Here is a 21403-nt window from a genome sequence, read left to right on the forward strand (position 1 = left end):
AATGGCGACAGTCCCCCCCGCCCATGGGCCCGGTAATCACCCAGTCAGGCATATTCATCACGTGGGTCAAGAGGCTTCCCAGGGAAGCAGCCACTTTACGAGCTCTGTCTGCGTCCTTCTAAGGCGGGGGTATTGTGGTGTCCACGTGATGAGTGAACGGGAGGGGGGCGTCGCGTCTGAGGCTGAAAGGAAGGCTCGTCCGCGGCTCAAGATCGACGCCCAGTGGCCCGGCGCCGCACTGCTTGCCGCAAGCTCTCTGCCTTGACGGCTGTGGCTCCCATCGCCCCCTGGCGCTCTCTCCGTTCCTCGGCAAGGGAGCCCAGCGCTCTTGTGGGCGCCGAATGAGCCGAGCCGTCTGGGCGTCCCTGCGCTGCTCGACGGAGACCTAACCTTCCCCCTTCCTACAACCTCGTGAGGGATCCGAGAAACCTTCCTTGCGCTTGAGAGTTCTCTGAGGGCGTGGAGCGGAGTCACACGGTCATCTCTGGCCTGCAGGTGTCCTATAAGGGGGCGGGGGGCGCTAAAAGACTTCCTGCTCCCCCTCGTTCCCCTCCCCGGCTCCGTAGCTCTGAAGAACGGCGAGTCCTCCTGCCCTTGCTGCAGCGCGCCCTGATTGGCTGCCCAGGCTGCCGCCGCCCGCATATAAAGGCGGCTCTCTGTCGCAGTTGCTGCACAGCTGGGCCAGAGGGCTTTCGTGGGGAGCGCGGCGGAGGCGACCCGAGCTCCGAACAGCCGCGCTGGGTGGGCGGTCCGGCGCCGTTCTTCCTCCTGGCGCCAGGATGGACTCCGAAGCCTTCAGCTGGCGGAGGCCCTGGGAGGAGGGCCGCGGCGGGGCGCGCTCGGTCCGGGTCAGCTTCGCCCCGCCGTTGCCCCGCCGATCGGCTCTCCTCTCCTCCACGCTTGGCCCCGTGGCTGATCTGGCGCAGGTGTGCAACCTGAACGCGGAGCTCCTCGGGCTGCGCGCCCGGGAGAAGGAGCAGCTGGTGGAGCTCAATGACCGCTTCGCCACCTACGTCGAGCGGGTGCGGGACCTGGAGCACCGGAACAGGTCGCTGCTGCTGGAGCTGGAGGCGCTGCGGCGGCAGCAACGGGCCCCGGCACGCCTGTGGCAGCTCTACGGGCAGGAGGCGCGCGGCCTGCGGGCCTTGCTGGACGCCGAGACCAGCGACAAGGTGCGCCTGGAGGCCGAGCGGGACAGCCTGCGCCAGACCCGCGGGCAGCTCCGCGAGCGCTGTGCCCAGGAGGCCCGGCGGCGCCTGGACGCCGAGAGGGCTCTGCGCCGCCTCCGCAAAGACGCTGCCCGCGCCGCGCTGGCCACCGGCGACGCAGACGGGGTGGCCGGCTGTCTGCGAGCAGAGCTGGCCTTTTTGCAGAAGCTCCTGGGCGAGGAGAGGGCTGAGCTAGTGTCCCAAGCCGAGCTGGCTGCAGCGACCAGGGCGGCAGTGGCGGAGGGCGGCCCGGCGGCGGGGACTGCCAGGCCGGACATCGCCGCCGCGCTGCGCGACATCCGCTGTCAGTACGAGAGCCTGGCGGCCAAGAACCTGCAGGCGGGAGAGGAGTGGTACCGCTCCAGGTTCGCCTCGGTGGCCGATCTCGCCAGCCGCAACCAGGAGGCCGTGCACAGCATCCGCCAGGAGACCGCAGAATACCGGCAACTCCTGCAGTCCCGCTCGGGAGAGATCGAGACCCTTTGCGGCGCCAACCACTCGCTCCACAAACAGCTCGAGAGCCTGGAGGAACAGCAGAGCGCCGAGCTGGCTCGCTGCCAGGTAAGGAGGGGAGGCGGGTCCCACTCTGCGCGTTGCCAGCGCTGAGGAGCCTCCCAGGGCTGCCTGCCAGAGCTGCCCCTATGGAGCGGCGCGAGGGGACGTCGGGGGGACCATCCGTCCTACCCCAGTACCCATTTTGGGGAGTGGCTGCTGGGCGGAGGTCCTCCCCTCCCAGTGGGAGAGGCAGCATTCTGGCTGCCTCTCTGCCAGGAAGGGGAGCCCTTTCTGGGCAGCCTATATGAGGGGGATGGCCACCATGGTGCCCTCCAGGTGTTGCTGCAGTACAATTCCCATGACCCTTGACCCTTGACCATGCTGGTTGCTGAGGATGCTGGGATTTGGACTCCACCAAACATCTGGAGGGCATCTTGTCAGTGTTGGAAGTGAGGCAAGAGCAACTCCTATTTTGTTCTTTTGTTTATGTTCCAGAAGGGAGATAGAGCGAGGGTCCTCCAGATGGATAGGCTTGATTGCCTTTACCTGTGATGCTCTGACTGACTTCCTTTCCTCGTTAGACTGATATGCTTAGGGAAGCTTATCTGCCCCTCCTCATTCTGCCCTTTCCTCTCTTCTCTTCTTCAACTGTCCGAGAGAGAGGACACACCTTTGTCTCTGCTCTCTTCCTCCTGAGCCACGAGGGCAACTCCCAAACCTGGGCCTTGCGCCTCCAACTTAGTTAGTTAGAACTAGGTATGCCTTTCTGTCTACGATGTATTTCTATAAATAAAGTAGCTTTTCTTATTTTACTAAGTCTCAAGTCTCAGTGATCTCAATGCAGAGTAAAAGCCTGCCTTCTTAGGTAAATGCACACACTGGCACACACGCATTTCAGACCGCTGTTGTTCTCTGCTAACACTTATACAAATTTACACAGCAGTCAGCAGTTCTGAAAGAGTCCTGAAATTTCACTGTTACATTTTGTTGTTGTTACATGCTTTCAAGTCTATAATGACTTATAGCGACCCTATGAATCATCAGCGACCTCAGTGACCTCCAATAGCATCTGTCATGAACCACCCTGTTCAGATCTTGTAAGTTCAGGTCTGTGGTTTCCTTTATGGAATCAATCCATCTCTTGTTTGGCCTTTCTCTTTTTCTACTCCCTTCTGTTTTTCCCAGCATTAAGCGCTTGGAATGTTATACATTTGTCCGCTTTGTCTTCATTCTCCTGCCTTCAGTTCCCTTCCCTGCAAATCTCCAGCCCACCAAACTCTGTTGGGCATTTTAAATATGTAGATGAATTGAAAAGTCAGGCTAAAATGGCTTCCACATCCTCAGTTCAGTGTGACCTGTGTAATGTACCATAATAACTCAGAAACCCTCTGCACTTCCAGGCTGCCAGTCTCTCTCTTTCTCTGTCTCTCCCCCCACCCGCATGCCCCCCGCTAGCAATCTCCTCCTGCTTTTGGTGTTTGTCCTTGTGTGACACACTTCAAAGTGGAGATGTGTTCCTGTCACCCTGGTACCCCTGGTCCCAGTCTCTGGTTCAGTGGGGGGTTTAAAGAAGTTTTCATTTTTTTCTTGGCAGTGTTATTACTGCCTCCCGCCCCATGCTGCATGATGGATAAGAAACAACACTCCTTTTCCTGCCTTCACCCTCATCATCTTGAAAAAAGCTGGCCCTGGTCCTGCCCTTGAGAGAGACTCAACAGGAGAATAGCCCTGCCCTTGTCGACTTACTTGTTCAGTGAGGAGAGCAAGGCTTGGCTTAGCTTAGCAGGGCTGCCAAGGAGGCACTTCACGTCCCTCTGTTATTGGTACGAAGGTTAATTTAATAATTAAAACATGCCAGGCTAAGCCTCCCAAGTGTAGTGTATAAATGGGTACTAAGTTAAATATTGGCTGGCTTTGAATGCCCCCCCCCGCCTGCTCTACTCTCGGTGCTCTCCTGTGGCCCTGGGGCCCTGGTTGTTGCAGAGTAGTGAAAAGCACCGGAGTGAGCTTTGTGTGTTTGGATCCTTGCTAAATATTACACCTTCCCTGGAATTAGTCACACTGAGACTTTAAGCTTCAAAATAAGAAAGAACTACTTTATTCTGTAAGTTCATACTTGATAGGAAAGAGTTCTACATCTAGCTAACTAGCTAAGTTGGAGATGCAAACACGAAGTTTGCCCTCATGCTGTGAGGAGAGAGACAGACAAAGAGATGTCTTCTCTCTCTGTCTCAAGAGAATGAAGAAGAAGCGGGAAGATGTGGTCAGCATTCTAAGAATAACAGTTTACACAGGAAGGAAAAGTCAACAGGAGATGAAAGGATAGGTATAGCCTAGGAATCAGGAGGTCTCCTCTCTTGTCTACCCTTTGAAACCCCATGCAGACCCAACCCACATATTCCAGTACTGGTCGACATTTTAATTGCTTGGTGTGAAGTTCCCAGCCAGGTGGGTCACTGCAGGAGAAATGAGAGGCTAGTTTGGCTGAGATTAAAACCTCCCACAGGGCCTGGAGGCAGGCAAGAATGAAGCGGCAGAGCTAAGAAATCAAAACCTGAGAACAGAAGGAATGCAAGACCAAGGATAAAAAGGGACTGGAGGTCTTGAGACAAAGGAAGGAGAGATACACTGCATGCTGGGAGGGAGGGGTTATATTATTTATTTATTATTTATTTATTTCCTGCCCTTCCTCCCAGCAGGAGTCCAGGACAGCAAACAAAAGCACTAAAAACACACTAAAACATCATAAAAACAGACTTTAAAATATATTAAAACAAAACGTACTTAAAAACATGTTAAAACAAAGCATCTTTAAAAACATTTTCTTAAAAAGCTGTAAAAACATCTTAAAAAGCAATTCCAACACAGACACAGAATTGTTGGAAAAGGAAGGTCTTCAGTAGGCACCAAAAAGATATTTAAGTTCTAATATTTAAGTTCCACAGGGTAGGTGCCGCTACACTAAAGGTCCGCTTCCTATGTTGTGCGGAACGGACTTCCTGATAAAATGTACCTGCAGGAGGCCCTCACCTTCAGAGCGCAGTGATTGACTGGGTATATAAGGGGTAAGGTGATCTTCCAGACAATGTCCTTGGTGGCATAGGCTGCGGAGGGAGGGGGGAGACAGGCCTCTAGCTAGCCTAAAAGTTCGGGGGGAACCAAAAAAGTGGGTGAGGGATTTTTTTCTGTAATAACTTTTAATTATTTTTATTTAAAAATGGGAGGAGAAAATTCTTAGGAGTGCTGTCCCCTAGACCCCCCTGGTAATGGGCCTGGGGGAAGGTGAGTCACTCTGCTGGGCTTAGGACACTGTTGCCTTGGCTCAAGGGTGAGAGGTGGGGTGCGATAGAAAAGCATCCAGATGCAAGATAGAGAAGCAGCCGCCCCTCCACAGAAACACACAAATGACTCTCCTTCTGGTTCCAGTTGTAGTTCAGGCGTGCGTGTGAGTGAGAGGGACAGAGGTGTTTGTGTGAGGAATCTTTGTGCTTTCGGGGGTTAATCTTTTGGGGTGATAAGATAAGCAATTGGACTCTGATCAGTTTTGGACCACAGTTTCCTCTTCTGCTTTGACCCCCAGGAGAGAGTGGCAGAACTGGAGCGAGGGATCTCAGACGCCAAGGAGGAAATGGCACGATACATGCATGAGTACCAGGAGCTGCTGAATGTCAAGATGGCACTGGACATCGAGATAGCTGCGTACAGGTAAGGACAGCAGCAGCATCTCACCACATACATGCTCACCTGATGTGCCCCTTGAGTCTGTCAGAGAGTCTCGATGCTGCGCTGCGGAATGGAGAGTTTTGAGCGAGCTTAGTGTGTGCGTGTGTTTGAATCTTTGCTAAGATTCTACCTTCCCTGCAAATTAGTCAGACAGAGACTTTAAGCTTTAAAATAAGAAATAGCTACTTTATTCTGGAAGTACATGCTTGATAGGAAAGAGTCCTTACATCTAGCTAACTAGCTATGCTGGAGCAGCCTGCACTGGTCCCAGTGCTAGCCCTCATGCTGGTTGAGAAGGAGAGACAAAGGAAAGATGTCTGCTCCCCTCTTGAGAAAGAAGAAAGACACTGGGAAGGCAGGAAGGAACTGAGATCAACATTCCTTGCATATCAGTCTAGCAGGAAGGGACAGCAGGAGATCAAAGGACAGGTGTAGCCTAGCAACCAAGAGGTCTCCTCTCTACCTGAACCTTTAGCCCCTTGCAGCCTCAACCCACAAGTTGGAGTTGAACCTCATACATTCCAACAGAGTCCACTCCATGTGTGCCATGTGCATTTGGTCCCAGGCTATGGTCTGAAGGCACATAAGGGCAGCTCAAGCAGGGTCAGGTCTGGTCAGTGTCTGGATGGGAGACCACCTGGGAACCATACGTAAGCCGCCTGGGGTTTCTATGATGAAAAGAAAGGTGGGGTATAAATGTAATAAATAAATTAATAATAATAAATAATTTGCCCAATTTCCAAAAGGATGAAGTTGGTTTTCAAGTTCCTTGTTTGTGCAAAAGTTTCAAGCAGACTTCAGTTATTATAGTGAAGTTCATTTCCCTCTGAACCACCAGAATAAGCTTTGGCCGACTTTGTGTCATATATCTTCATGACCAGGGGACTGTCCCTTTGAAGAGCTAAAATAAAACTTTTCAATTAAAACTGTTAATTTTTGTAATGGACATCAACATGTGATGACTCCAGATGACAATAACAAATAAGGAACTGGGGCGGGTGCTCCCCACAACATGATTTGGGCTACCCCAGATTATAACATCCACACCTCCAAGAGAGTTTCCTCCATGAAACAATGCAGGAAATGCTTAATATAAAAAAGGTGGGAGAAGAGCTTTTCAGCTGTCCTTTTAGCGCAAGCCATCAGGCGGTGGAGACCATAACCTGGTCTAGGATGACTCATCCATGGGATGGGGGTGAAAAATGTTTCTGATCATCCAGATAAGAGGTGGGGTAGAACAAGGCCATGAGTATATATACTTGGACACATCAGCTCATGAGAGAGCCATGTGGGAAAATGCGCATGACAGATGGAGCTGTGACAGAAGCTGTTGGTGTGCCAGTCTCTCATGTCTGCCCCATTAGGCACCTGCCACCACACTCTTCTTCCCTGTGAGGTTAGGCGGGAGTGTATCCTATAGTTGCACATTACTTATAGAGGGGGCAAGAGCGTATCCAGCTGATACCTCACCTGCCTGCAGGACAGGAAGCCGGGCTCACATTTCTCGGGATCCCTTCCTACTCATTCATGCAGCAGGAAATCAAGTAGGCTAGGAAGAGGCACTGGAGAGGTATGCAGCCCTGTCACAAACTCACATCAACCCCACAAGCCAATTTTGAGAATATTTATTCTGGCCTTTAATGTTGTGGCCCCTACCCTTTGGAATTCTCTTCCCTTAAATATCAGACAGGCACCCTTTCTGTTGTCCAACATGTCAGCCTGCTGCTGAAAGAATTGCACTGGCTGCCCATTTGCTACTGGGCCAAGTTCAAGGTTCTAGTTTTGGTGTACAAAGCCCTATTCAACTTGGGACCAGAATACCTGAAAGACCATCTTACCCCTTATACACCCAGTCGATCACTGCACTCTGCAGGTGAGGGCCTCCTGCAGATACCATCTTATCAGGAGGTCCGTTCCGCACAACATAGGAAATGGACCTTTAGTGTGGCGGCACCTACCCTGTGAAATTCCCTCCCCTTAAATACTAGACAGGTGCCATCTCTGTTATCTTTTCAGTGCGTATTGAAGACCTTCCTCTTGCAACAAGTAGAGACCTTATCCCAGTCTGCATCTGTGTTGGAATTACTTCTTAAGATGTTTTTAAAGAAGTTTTGTTTTAAAAATGTTTTTAGTGTTTTTGTTTGCCATGCTGGTCTCCTACTGGGAGGATGGGTGGGATATAAATTTAAATAATAACACAACATAAATATTATTATTGATGTTGCAAAGATAAAAGGCAGAAGAATGCTTTAAGAAAATAAAAGAATGTTACAAGTGCTGCTCGCTCTCCTCTGGAAATCCCCCTTGCACAGCTTCACACCCCCTCATGAATGAGCAATGCACAGCAGTGCTGATGGGTGTTGAGAGACCAGGACAACAGGCAATTCAGCCTATATTTGTGGGTTCCAAGTGCCCCAGGTCCCTGGCACTCAGCTAATGAGAGGAAAGTGCCCTTAAAACCTTTTGAGTGGTGAGAGGATTAAACAACCAAATTATTTCTCACTTGGTTATTTGTTGAATTTAAGCCCCACTCTTCCTCCCGAAGGAGCCCAGGGTGGCAAACATAAATTAAACCATCTAAAAGGAAAAAGAAAAACATACTAAAAATAGTTAAAACATTCCAAAACACAATTACAACCAAAAATGTTCTAAAACACAGTTAAAATTAAAAGTATTGTAAAACACAGCTTAAAACATTTTTCATCAGTGATTTTATTTATTTATTTATTATTACATTTGTTTACCACCCCATAGTCAAGGCTCTCTGGGTGGTTTACAACAATTTGTGATCTTCAGTGATCTTCAGGCTGCCAGGAACAGTCCCCTTCAGGCACCAAATACCTGGGTGAACAGGAATGTTTTCACATTCCTCCTGAACGGTGATATTGGTGGAGACAGACACACCTCTCTGGGAAGGACATGCCACCAACAGGGAGGCACCACCGCTGTCATGACTCAGCGCCAACTGGGCAGTGCTCAACGGCAGCACCACCAACAAGACCTCATGTGCCAATTGTAAGGTCTAAGATGGCTGAAACTGGGGAAGGCTCTCTTTTTGATACTTGGGTCCCAAGCCATTTACAGCTAGTACTAACACCTTGAATTGAGCCTGTTTCAGTGCTGGGAGCCAGTGCAGTGCTTTCAGGACTAGTGACACATGGCCCATAGGACTGCCCCACTTGCCAACCTAGCAGTTGCATTCTGTACTAACTGCAGTGTCCAGACGGTCTTCAAGGGCAGCCCCACATACAGTGCATTACAGTAGTCCAGATGGACAGTCTCCAGAGCATGAACAATTTAGGCCAGGCTATCCTGGTCCAGGAACAACTGTAACTGGTGAATCAGCCTCAGCTGGGCATTAGCACTCCTAGCCACAGAAGCCACTTTGAACTTCAGTGACAATTTGGAATCTAGGATTGCTCCCAGGCTACAAACCTGTTCCTTCAAGGAAAGTACAACCTCTCCCAGAATAGGTTGTACAAATCTATGTTGGCTTCTAGTAATGTAAGATGTAAGCACCTTGAAAACAATGCAATGATTGTTAGAAGCCAAAATGGATTTATCAAGAACAAATCCTGTCAGACTAATCTAACCGACTAATCATTTCTTGATTGGGTAATCTCCCTAGTAGACTGTGGGAACACTATGGACACAATATATCTTGTCTTCAAGAAAGCTTTTGACAAAGGGCCCCATGATATTCTGATTAGCAAGCTAGCTGAATGTGGGCTGGATGGAACAACTCTCAGGTGGATCCACAGTTGGCTACAGAATTGTATACAAGAGTGCTTATCAATGATTCCTTCTCAAACTGGGGGGAGGTAACTGGTGGGGGACGGCAGGGCTCGCTCTTCAATATTTTTATTAATGACTTGGGTGAGGGAGGTGGTGGGCTTTCCAACACTGGAGGCATTCAAGAGGCAGCTGGACAGCCATCTGTTGGGCATGCTTTAATTTGGATTCCTGCATTGAGCAGGGGGTTGGACTCAATGGCCTTATCGGACCCTTCCAACTCTACGATTCTATTATTCTAATCACTGTATTGTTTTGAAGGTGCTTACAGATTAACCACTTTATAATCTGCTCCAGAATTTGCCATAGATTGATGTCAGCCTGATTGGTCTGTAGTTCCCCAGTTCCTCCTTTTTGCCCTTTTTGAAGATAGGGACAACATTAGCTCTCCTCCAGTCATCCGGCACTTCACCAGTCCTCCATGATTTCACAAAGATAATAGACAGTGGTTCTGAGAGTTTTTCAGCCAGTTCCTTCAGTACTCTAGGATGCAGTTTATCGGCCTCTGCCGATTTGAACTCATTCAAAGTGATTAGGTATTCCTTGATCGTTTGTCTATCAATCTCAGGCTCCAATCCTGCCCCTTTTACTTCATGTTTCCTGGGAGGGTCTTAGGCCCTTTTTTGGGAGAAGACTGAGCCAAAGTAGGAATTGACCACTTCTGCCTTTTCTTTGTCATCTGTTATCATTTTGCCATCCTCATTGAGTAGCTGTGCCATCATTTCTTTTTCCTGTCTTTTACTATGCATGTACCTGAAGAAAGCTTTTTTGTTGCTTTTGGCATCTCTCACAAAGGCAATGGTAAACCCCCTCTGAATACCGCTTACCATGAAAACCCTATTCACAGAGTCGCCATATGTCAGGACTGACTTGAAGGCAGTCCATTTCCATTTCACTAACCTCAGCTCATTCTCAGCTTTAGCCTTTCTGACGCCATCCCTGCAATTCCGTGATACCTGCCTGTACTCTTCCTTTGTGGTGTGGCCTTCCTTCCACTTCCTGTATGTGTCCTTTTCTGTTTTCAGGTCATCTCTAAGCTTTTTGTGAAGCCACATTGGCTTCTTCTGCTGTCTTACTCCTTCTTTCCTTGATGGAATTGTTTGCCATTGTGCCTTTAGAATATCCTCTTTTAGAAACTCCCATCCATCTTGGACTCCTTTTCTCATTAGGGTTGCCTGCCATGGAACTTTACTTAACAATTGTTCTGAGTTTATTAAAATTGGCTTTCCTGAAGTCCAGGGTACACATATGGCTTCTCTCAGCTTTTGCTTCCTTAAAAATCAAGAACTCAAGCATAGTGTGGTCACTTTCCCCCAGAGTTCCCGTAACTGCCACTTCATCCACCAAGTCATCTCTGTTGGTTAGAATCAAGTTCAGGATAGCTGATCCTCTGGTTTCTTCCTCTACTTTCTGTAGAAGAAAGTTATCTCCAACATAAGTCAGGAATTTCTCGGAGGGACCGTGTTTGGCAGAATTTGTCTCCCAACAGATATCAGGGTAATTGAAGTCCCCCATTACTACTGCATCATGTCTCCTTGCAGAGCTTGGAAGTAACTCGTTAACAAGTAACAAATTACTTGTAATTCATTACTTTTCTGAGGACTGAGTGGGTAATTCCTTTACATTTTGTTTGTATTAGAACAAGGAGTAATTTTATTACTTTTGAGGAATAATTGTAATGTTTCCAGCATTATTTTTGGGCATTACTTGGGGGAGGAGCAGGGGAAGTCTTCTGCTTCTCTGATTTGTGGATGAAAATCATGTGCCTCAAACTGGGCTTCTGCGCAGCGTTGCTCTTCCCTCGTGCTCTGTGGGTGTTTTGGAGGAGATGAGGAAGGAGGTGGAGAGGGAGACGAGTGGAGCGGAGAAAACAATGGATGGTGGTGGAGACGAATGGAGTGGAGCAGGGCCAGATTATCCATTAGGCTTAGTAGGCTGAAGCCTAGGGGCCCGGAGCTCTTGGGGGCCTGCAATCCGTGGAAGCAGGACAGAAGCCGCAGATCACGGGACAAGAGCTTCTGAACCGCCCGCCATCCGCCCGCTTCACTTACCTTTTTCTCCACTGTTTTTTGTAGTTTGCCATCAATCAGGATGGTGGCTAAGATTTCCCTAAGGGGCTGAAGCCTCTGCCGCCATCTTGGTTGATGGCACGCATGCGTGCTACACGCGCGCATTGCTGCCATCAACCAAGATGGCGGCAGAGGCTTCAGCCCCTTAGGGAAACCTCGGCTGCCATCTTGATTTATGGCAAACCTGCAAGCGCAGTGCATGCAGCCGCAAAGAAAGCGGAAAGGTACGTGAAGTGGGGGGGATGGGATGGGACGGGACGGGATGGCAGGCGGCTCAGAATCAGCCTAGGGGCCCTCCTCAGCTTAATCCGGCCCTGGAGTGGAGGGAGAAAGGAGCCGGAGGGCAAGAACATGGATAAAGGAGGAGAAGGAGGCAGAAGCAGAATGGAGATAAAGAACTGTGGAGGTGAAAGATGCCAACGTGTCTGTGTGTGTGTTTGCACTTGGCACACAAAGTGGCCTCCACCACCCTCTTTGGCTACTGTGCTCCATTTGCAGTATTTTAACTTTTTTGCATCTCAGGGGAAAATGTTTGCTTGGGTGAGTGTCCCTTAGTTGGGGGCAGGGCAGGGTCTGGGGGGTGGTTAAGTGAGAGAGATTATGCTGGATGGCTGAGAGTGTGTGTGGGGGGGAGGTGCACTTGGTTTGATGTGCAAAGATCTGAGTAGCGGCCTCTGCCTCCCTTACCTGTGGAGAGACCACCACTGCTATCTTATCGATAAAAAGAATTATTCTACTACCTGTGTGTGTGTGTTTATTTTTAATGTTGTTTTAGGTGACTTAGTGTGCAGCAGCCAAGGCCAGCACCTTGTAGGCGCTCTAGTGTTTTTTTAAGTGACTCAAGTGTAATTGTTAACAAACAGAGTCGCTCCAAGGTACTGAGACAGAATGGAGGAGAGCAACCGGCAGTTGCTTGTCAGCCCACAGGAAATGAAATGGGAGAAGAGGGAGTGGGTGTGGAGAGGGGAACGATTGACAGATGCACCTAAAAGCATCTGAGCAAAGCATCTGCAAGGAGGAGCGCAGCGTAGTGGAGATGTTTTTCCCTCCACTTTTCATCTTAGCAGCAGATTGTGTTAGTACACATTTACGGGGGGAAACTGAATACCTTCTTTTTGCTGGCAACTTCATGTGAACTATGTGAATTAAAAAGAGATGTGAGTAGCACCAAACACACAGTAAACCACTGTGTAGATGAGCTCTGAGACTGAACTACAGTAACCCTCCCCCCTCTCCTTTTCAGGAAACTGCTGGAGGGGGAGGAGATGTGGTGGGCCTCTTCTTCCTTGCAGCTCCTGATGAAGTGATGGTGATTCCGCCTAGAGCAAAGGCACCTCCAAGATGGAGGATGATTCTTCCTCATTGTCATTTCTCCTCAAACCTTCCTTCCTCCACATCAAGTTGATTGCACCCCACCCCTCTTTCTCTGTGGGTGGGGTAGTGCTGGGAATCTCCCGTGGCTCTAGGGAGGGTGGAAGAGAGGATTCTCTATGTCAGCCCCTTCAAAGTTCACACTTTCTTGTAGCTGTGCCGTGAGGTGCCGTTGGTGGGTGTAGGGGCTGTGTCACCCTTATGGCTTTAGAGGCAGCTGCTGTCTTCAAGGCCAGAGAGATTCTTCCCCCTTTAGCCTAGGCCTTCTGGGGCTACCCTCACAACCCTGCCTGCCCAATCTCATTCTTTCTTCCCCCTCACATGTCCAGAAAAAGAAGAAGCAGAGAACGTGATGCGGGGTTGGATCTTATATGTATTGTGTTATTTAATTAATGTATTTTAACCCCCCTCTTCAGCAAGGCTGGCTTAAGGTCTGGGCTAACTGGGGTGCATCAGGGAGGGGGGCTGTGTCAGGGGACCATCAGCATTGTAGGCCCACTTGCAAAGTGCTAGCTAGAGAGGAAATGGTTTAACAAAGAATTGATGAATTGATGTCCAATTGATGGATTTAAGCTGCCTTCACCCATTGTTCTCCCAGAGTGGAAGGGGCGACAACTGCTGTCCCTGCCCTGAGCACTGTGTGGCTTCCCCAGCCCAGCCCAGTCCCCCCCCCCCGTGCCCACAGAAGCAGTGTGGGAGTCTGCAGGGTGGAAGCTTATATTATATAGTGTGAATGTCAGGAGCAGCACCAGGGACACTGCACAAAACTGGGGTCTGGACTAAGAGTGTGCCCCCCTGTACTTGAGGAGATGCTTTCATATCATTCATGCCTGAAGGAAGCTTGAGATGGGGTTTGCGTCCAGGGAAATAGGGGCATTTACTTATTTTGCATATTTCATGTGTGTGGGTTCAGTGTCTGGAGAGGATTATCCACCCCCCGGCCTGTTACCTGAGGGCCCATCAGAGCCTTAATCCAGCTCTGCTCTTTGGTCAAAAAGGCTCCCAGAGTAATTTACAGATCAATTTTTAAAAAAGACATTTTTAATTGAAAGCAGGTGCTTCCACTCCTGAATGTGGTAAATTAGGATATCCTGGGACTTCCCATCCTGCCCCCCCTTTGGAATAAACGGCACCACTTCTGCCCCCCCTCCTTCAAGAACAAGGAGGGGGAGGGATGACCCCTTTCTCCCCCTCACCTTCCTTAAGCACTGTGCCCTGGGAATTCAGAGCCACAACAACACATGCACTGCTGCCCCCTCCAGATCCTGGGGGGTGAAACAGCATGAGATGTCCCCCCTTAGCCCCCCCAGGCAATGCAGCTGGGGCTGAGGGCGTGCTGCAGCCAGCTCTCCAGAGCACTCTATAGGGGGCTGTGCCCATTGAAGCACCCCTATATCTGGTGCCTTATGGGAGGGCTGCCCCCCTGCACTTGGGACAAGACGGCTGCCCGAAAGTTCCCACTCGCCTCCTGGGCCAATGGACCAGGCCGCAGCCACCAAACACTGGGCGGGTGTTGCTTGGGGAGCCTGCGAGGGGCAGATCTCTCCTCCTCCCCTCTGCTTATGAGGGCAGCATGAGGAGATGCTGGCGTTGCCTCCTCCACTCCCAGGCTGGCCTTATACAGGGCCCAGATCACTGGGGAGGAATCTCACAAACCTGGGTGTAACCCCCCATCCCCTTCCTTTCCAAATGATGTGTGCCGGGGGGAAATTTGCAGTGGTCCTGGAGACCCTTGCCTCTTCCACTGCGACCCCTGCTGCAAAGCCCCAAACTCCCCCTCCTTATGGGCTGGGCTGCTTTGTCCCTGATGAGCCTCTTCTGCAAAGAAGCAGCCATGTTTTCTGCACAGACTCTCTCTTTCTCTCCCCCAACCCTGGCGGGCTTTGGGGGTTTGTTGCTGTTACAAAAATTGACTGGCCTTCAATGCCTGTTGTGGAGTTCCAAGCAAGGGACACTGAGGGTGGGTGAATTAAATGGTGGGGGCATTTGTAAGAGAAAACCTGTGGCAGGCAAGGTGGGGCTCGTTTTGGTCAGAGAGGGTGTGGCTAGGAAGGGCAACTCCACGCCTCCGCCCATGCACACACAGGCAGAGTCAGGCCAGCAGCATTCCTCACCAGCTCCTCCCGTTTTTTGTCTGTGACAGAATCAAATCAATAAATACTTATGAAATTAATGTGTGTCTGAGGTTCTTGCAACCAGGTGGGGATGTTGGAGGCTCCGGGGTGTGTAAGTGCTGCTGCTGGGCACCTCCCTCATTACCCTCCACAGCGAGGAGCTGAGGAAGCAACCTGGTATTGAGCCAGACCATTGGGCCATCTGCATCAGTGCTGTCTGCACTGAAGGGCAGCAGCGCTCCGGGGTTTTACACAGGAGCCTTTTCTGGACTTACCTGGAGAGGCAGCCAGGGATTGAGCCAGGATGTTCTGCATGACAGGCAGACGTCCTACCACTGAGCTACACAGCCCTTCGCCAGCAGGGGTGAACCTCCCCTTTACTGTCCCTTGGTGGACCAGAGCAGCCTCCTGGCTCTGGCTCAGAGATTTTATTTATTTATTTATTATTTCAATTTATATACCGCCCTTAGCAGAATAGCTCTCAGGGCGGTGAACAAACAAGATAAAATACAATATATCATAATAAAAATCATAAAAACATATACAAACAAACAACAAAAAACACTACAAAAACACAATACGACAAAAATTAAAAATACGGATTAAAAGATTAAAATGGTTAAGAAAATTAAAATGCCTGGGAGCATAAAAAGGTCTTTACCTGGCGCCGAAAAGATAAAAGTGTAGGCGCCAGGCGTACCTCTTCGGGGAGGCTGTTCCACAACTCAGGGGCCACCACAGAAAAGGCCCTAGATCTAGTAACCACCCTCCGGGCTTCCCGATGGGTTGGTACCCGGAGGAGGGCCTTAGATTCTGAACGAAGTGAACGGGTAGGTTCGTATCGAGAGAGGCGTTCCACAAGGTATTGAGGTCCCACACCGTGTAAGGCTTTATAGGTAAGAACCAGCACCTTGAATCTCGCCCGGAAGCAAATAGGAAGCCAGTGCAGACGCGCCAAGACAGGTGTTATATGCGAAGACCGACTGGTCCTCGTCAGTAGTCTGGCAGCTGCGTTCTGCACCAGCTGAAGCTTCCGAATTGTCTTCAGGGGCAGCCCTACGTAGAGCGCATTACAGTAATCCAATCTTGAAGTTACCAGAGCGTGAACAACGGAGGCGAGGTCGTCCCTGTCCAGATAGGGGCGTAGTTGGGCTACCAGACGAAGATGGTAAAACGCATTCCGTGCCACCGAGGCCACTTGGGCCTCGAGAGACAGGGAAGAGTCGAGAAGAACCCCCAAACTACGTACCCGTTCCTTCAGGGGGAGTGTAACCCCATCCAGAACAGGGTTAACATCCACCATCTGAGCAGGGAAGGCATTCACCAACAATGTCTCGGTCTTGTCTGGATTGAGTCTCAGTTTATTAGCTCTCATCCAGTCCATTATTGCGGTCAGGCAACGGTTCAGCACATCAACAGACTCACCTGAAGAAGATGAAAAGGAGAAATAGAGCTGCGTGTCATCAGCATACTGATGGCAACGCACTCCAAAACTCCTGATGACTGCACCCAGCGGCTGCATGTAGATGTTGAAAAGCATGGGGGACAAAACCGACCCCTGAGGGACTCCGCAATGGAGAGTCCATGGTGTCGAGTGATGTTCCCCAAGCACTACCTTCTGGTGACGATCCGCGAAGTAGGAGCGGAACCACTGCCAAGCAGTGCCCCCGACACCCAACTCCGCGAGTCTCCTCAGAAGGATACCATGGTCGATGGTATTAAACGCCGCTGAGAGATCAAGGAGGATCAACAGAGTCACACTCCCCCTGTCCCTCTCCCGACACAGGTCATCATACAGGGCGACCAAGGCTGTTTCGGTGCCAAAACCGGGCCTGAAACCGGATTGAAACGGATCTAGATAATCGGTTTCATCCAAGAGCGCCTGGAGTTGGCTGGCAACCACCCGCTCCAAAACCTTGCCCAGAAAAGGGACATTCGCCACCGGTCTATAGTTGTTTAAATTATCTGGGTCCAAGGAGGGTTTCTTTAAAAGAGGTCTCACTACTGCCTCCTTGAGGCTACCAGGGACCACTCCCTCCCTCAAGGAGGCATTAACCACCTCCTTGGCCCAACTGGTGGTTCCAGCCCTGCCAGCTTTCACTAGCCAAGATGGGCAAGGATCCAGAACAGACGTGGTCGCCCGAACCATTCCAAGCACCTTGTCCACTTCCTCGAGCTGCACCAACTGAAACTCATCCAATAAAGAAAGACAAGGCCGTGCTCCGGACACTTCAATGGATTCATCTGTCACAACATCAGAGTCAAGGTCCCTGCGGATACATGCAATCTTATCTTGAAAGTGTCCAGCAATTTCATTACAGCGGGTCTCAGATGTTTCCATAGTATCGTGGGGGCCAGAGTGTAAGAGCCCTCACACGACTTTAAAAAGCTCCGCTGGGCGGCTTAAAGATGATCTAATAGAGGCAGCAAAATAGAGCTTCTTTGCTGTCCTTACCACTTTTGTATACAACTTATTGGTGGCACTTACCAAGGCATGATTGTATCCACTGGGAGTTTTCCTCCATCTGCACTCCAGCCTCCTCCTCTCATGTTTCATCGCTCTCAGCTCCGGGGTATACCATGGAGCTGTATGAGCTCTACAGCGAAGGGGACGCGCGGGAGCGATCGTGTCAATAGCCCGGGTCATTTCTGTATTCCACAGTGCGACCAGGGCCTCGACAGGAGCACCAGTTCTATCAACCGGAAAATCTCCCAGAGCCCTCTGAAAACCTACAGGATCCATCCGGCTCCAGGAGCGGATCAACTTAATAGATCCTCCACCTTTGCAGAGGGAAAGAGCCGCTGTAAGTCTAAATCTCAGCAAGCGGTGATCTGTCCATGACAATGGGGTAGATGAAAAACACCCCACCATCAGATCACCATCTCCATGTCCAGTGGCGAAGATCAAATCGAGAGTATGTCCCGACACATGTGTTGGGCCAGTAGAAAATTGAGACAGCCCCATTGTTGTCATGGAGGCAATGAAGTCCTGAGCTGCGCCAGATAAGACAGCCTCGGCATGGATGTTGAAATCCCCCAGTACCAAAAGTCTAGGGGACCTCAAAAGGACCTCCGAGACTATCTCTGTCAGCTCAGCTAAGGAAGCTGTTGGGCAGCAAGGTGGACGGTACACCAACAGTATTCCTAGTCTGTCTCCCTGGCCCAACACAAGGTGGAGACATTCCAAACCAGTCGCCGTCTGGACAGGGTGCTTGGTGAGAGGAAAAGAACTCCTATAGACCACAGCGACCCCCCTTCCCCGGCCCTCAGATCTACCACAGTGCTGAACCAAATACCCGGGTGGGCAAAGCTGGGAAAGAACAACTCCTCCCTGATCAGCCACCCAGGTCTCGGTTATACATGCCAGGTCGGCACCCTCCTTCAGAATTAAATCATGGACAAGTGAGGTTTTATTATGTACCGACCTGGCATTTAAAAGCAGCACTTGGAGATCTGAGAGCTGGCTGATAGGACAACCAACAATCCTGTGGATATGAGGAGAACCGGAACAAGGCACAGACACAATTTGTCTGGGACGAGTTCCCCTTACCTGGCCTGTTCTCCTCCTAATGCCATAACTCCCATTACCCGTCACTACGTTAATCGGGGGCCCCGAGAGCCCTCCACGAAGGATGGAATCTTATCTCCCAGGCACATGTTAAAAATACACAAAACCACACAAACAAGCAAACATACCAATCATTCACCCCACATTAGCCCCCACACACACCCAAACAAACGTTAAAATGAGTTAATCCTCATCAAGCAGCGATGGCAGTCTCAAGTCCCATCCAAAGGCAAGCCGCAGCAAGGACACCAGGACAGCAACACAGCCCCAAGGAGCAACAGAAGTGCCACACGCGAGCAAGAGAGCGGCGAGGTGGCAAAGATATACGCCGCAGTGATAGTGTCCTGGGCAACGGCACGGCCCTCAGCGATGATGAAGACGCCCGCAACCAGCGGCGGCGATGGCAGCAACACAGTCCGCAACAGCGAAGTCCACCGGCAGCAACGCGGCACCTCGGCGAAGATGACAACGCCCCGCGCGTAAGCGGGCAGGCAGCAGCAATGGCGGTAGCATGGACCACAGCAACGGAGTCTCCAGCTGCGATATCTCTTGAGGCCTGAATCTGTAATGGTTAGCCGGTATCAGCTGAAGCAGAAGAAGAGCAGGTTTTCCACAGAATCTCATTGATATAATCCAGCCAAGCAATGGCCGGAGTAAAGCAACGCAGCTGTCCTGTGTCGGTTCTCTTGTTGGGTGATATTAAGTTGGCTTCCTCTTCCACTCAAAGTTGCTGAGTCATAGATGATAAAATATAGGCTTACAGAAAAGTTTCTCACAGATATTTTCTCACAGATATTCACCGGCAATGTTTACTTCACAGGACAGGAATAGTCCAACAGTCAAAAGGTGGATAACAAACTTATATTGTCTTATTTCTCAAATGCTATGACTGTAGTTGTCGCTATGACTAATAGTCTTATCCCATCGCTTGAGATACTCCATATAATGCTCCTTTTGAATTGCGTTCAGTTGCAATTGCTTTTCAGTTGCAAACACAGCTCTAAGCTGCTTTGATTTGCGAGCAAGTTGAAACTCAAATCCCCGGCTGCAATATGATCTTCAAGGCCACTCGATAGCGTTCTCACAATTACGTCCAAAACAGAGTGCAATTAAGATAAAATTCCCAACTTACACTCTCCTCAGATGATACTCACAAAGTTGATAATTTATAGCAGCAAGGCAGCAGAACAACACACAGCAAAAAAAAGCAGCAGAGGCACCAAAAGGTGGTAGATTGTGGAGCCTCCAAACAACACGTCCTTCTCTTCCTCTCCTCCTGCTGATGCCGCTCCTGCTGTTGAGTCTGGTGGGCAAGTGGCCAAGAGCCAGCTGTTCTCTACTGATGGTGTTGACGATGTTGGCAACAGCCACGTCTCTCCCCAGATCTGAACTGAGGTGATAAATAGCACTGGAGACAAGATGGGGCCTTCAGGATACCTCCTGTGGCTGCTATCTGGGTAAGGGTGCTTCCCCAGCCACAGTGCCACAGCAGCTTAACCTTGAAGGCTGGTGAGATTAGCTGTGGTGCAGCATCAGCAGTGGAACTGTGAGAGCTCGCATGTATTGGTAAAATTAGCAGAGCTTAGCTGAGTGGGGCTCGCTCAGCATTTCTGTGCAGAGTGTGTGGTTTACTTGAAGGAAAGCAAGCTTTCCCCTTGCTTTGAATCACAGAGACTTTACACTTAATAAAATAAGGAAAGCTACTTTATTAAAAGAAATACATAGTTGATAGGAAAGGCTCATTGTCCCCACGTTAGAGGAGAGAGACAAAGGGAAGATGTCTGCTCTCTCTTGGCTGGTCCGAGAAGAAAAGAGGGTTTGGAAGAGAAGTCACCTGCTGAGAGTATCACTTTGCAACAGAAAGAAGACAGGCAGAAGAGCGTCAGGAAAGGACAGACCGTCTAGCCAGCTGGAGGACCCTCTTGCTATCTCTCCTTAGGGATGCAAGGTGAACCAAAATAGGCCACATTTCCAGCATGATTCACCTGTAACGGAGCAAGCTGGCTACCTGCTGTAAATCACTGAGACTTCAGACTTGGTTAAAATAAGAAAAAAATACTTTGTTTATAGAAATGCATAATTGAGACGAAAGGCAGAATTAGTTTTAACAAAGTTGGAGGTGCAATGGCCAGGCTTGGTCATTTGCCCCGTGCTAAAGGAGAGATGTCTCCTCTTTCCACGGTGGTCAGAGAAGAATGAAAGTTTGGAAGGAGTGGTCAGCTTCCCTAAGATGTATTAGTTTACATGGAAGGAAGGAAAGAAGGAGGGAGGGAGGGAGGGAGGTAGATGAGCACTGGTCAGAGGAACAGCCTAACCCTCTTGGAGGACTGTCTCTCTATTTCTCCTCTGGCAGGCAGACGTCAATCCCCAGATCTGCGTTGCAACTTCCACACTTCCAACAAAGGCTAAGAAGGACCTGGAGGTGTGCAGGTTGGCTGCCCTAGACACTCTGTTGCCCTCAAGATCTCTCCTGCTCCTGCAAGCAGACCTTGCAAAGGGTGGTAGGAGACACCTTTGGTCAGGGTTGGCTCACAAAGGCTACTAGCCACGATGGATGTGCTGTGCCACCATAATCACAGGCAGTATGTTCTAAAAACCAGTTGCTGGAAACCGCAGGAGGAGGAGAGGGCTCTTGCCCTCAAGTCATGCTTGCGGGCTTCCCATGGGCATCTGGTTGGCCACTGTGAGAACAGGGTGCTGGACTAGATGGGCCACTGGCCTGAGCCAGCAGGCTCTTCTTGTTTTCTTAAATTAAGCCTCCTTTCCCCCTACCTGTAAGCAGGTACATGGTTATCCAAGGCCAGCCAAGCTATTTTGGCACCTAAGGTAGAATAGTCCCAAGTGCCTGTCCCTGTTAGTAAAAATACAAAATAATAAATTAAATGCCTAAGCACTGGCTGCTCTTTCAGGGCACCGAAAACTGACTGCTTGCGGTGGCCCCCTCATTGCCCCTGGCTGAAATGTGTGGACTTGTTCTTCTCCCTCCTGGCAGATTTCTGTCATTGCATCTGGTCACTATGGGCTGGTTCACATATGAGCCAAGATCCACATTAAAAATGCTGC

General features: G+C 50.1%; 1 protein-coding gene across 1 annotated transcript; it reads left to right on the forward strand.

Moving 5' to 3' along the window:
• The first annotated feature begins 307 nt into the window (after nt 1-307).
• Nucleotides 308-14831, forward strand: LOC133363961 (alpha-internexin-like). The gene is made up of 3 exons (XM_061583777.1): nt 308-1769; nt 5284-5408; nt 12531-14831. The coding sequence occupies exons 1-3, from the start codon at nt 780-782 to the stop codon at nt 12592-12594; spliced, it is 1179 nt and encodes a 392-aa protein (XP_061439761.1). The 5' UTR covers nt 308-779; the 3' UTR covers nt 12595-14831.
• The last annotated feature ends 6572 nt before the right edge of the window (nt 14832-21403 follow it).

Source organism: Rhineura floridana, chromosome 9, assembly GCF_030035675.1.
Source record: "Rhineura floridana isolate rRhiFlo1 chromosome 9, rRhiFlo1.hap2, whole genome shotgun sequence".
In the NCBI taxonomy this organism is placed as follows: Eukaryota; Metazoa; Chordata; class Lepidosauria; order Squamata; family Rhineuridae; genus Rhineura; species Rhineura floridana.

Excerpts from the sequence above, each read along its gene's own strand:
- LOC133363961 (XM_061583777.1), top strand. The coding sequence starts at position 780 with ATGGACTCCGAAGCCTTCAGCTGGCGGAGGCCCTGGGAGGAGGGCCGC. Across the intron at positions 1,770-5,283 it reads CCGAGCTGGCTCGCTGCCAG|GAGAGAGTGGCAGAACTGGA; the intron begins GTAAGGAGGGGA and ends TTTGACCCCCAG. Across the intron at positions 5,409-12,530 it reads ATCGAGATAGCTGCGTACAG|GAAACTGCTGGAGGGGGAGG; the intron begins GTAAGGACAGCA and ends TCTCCTTTTCAG.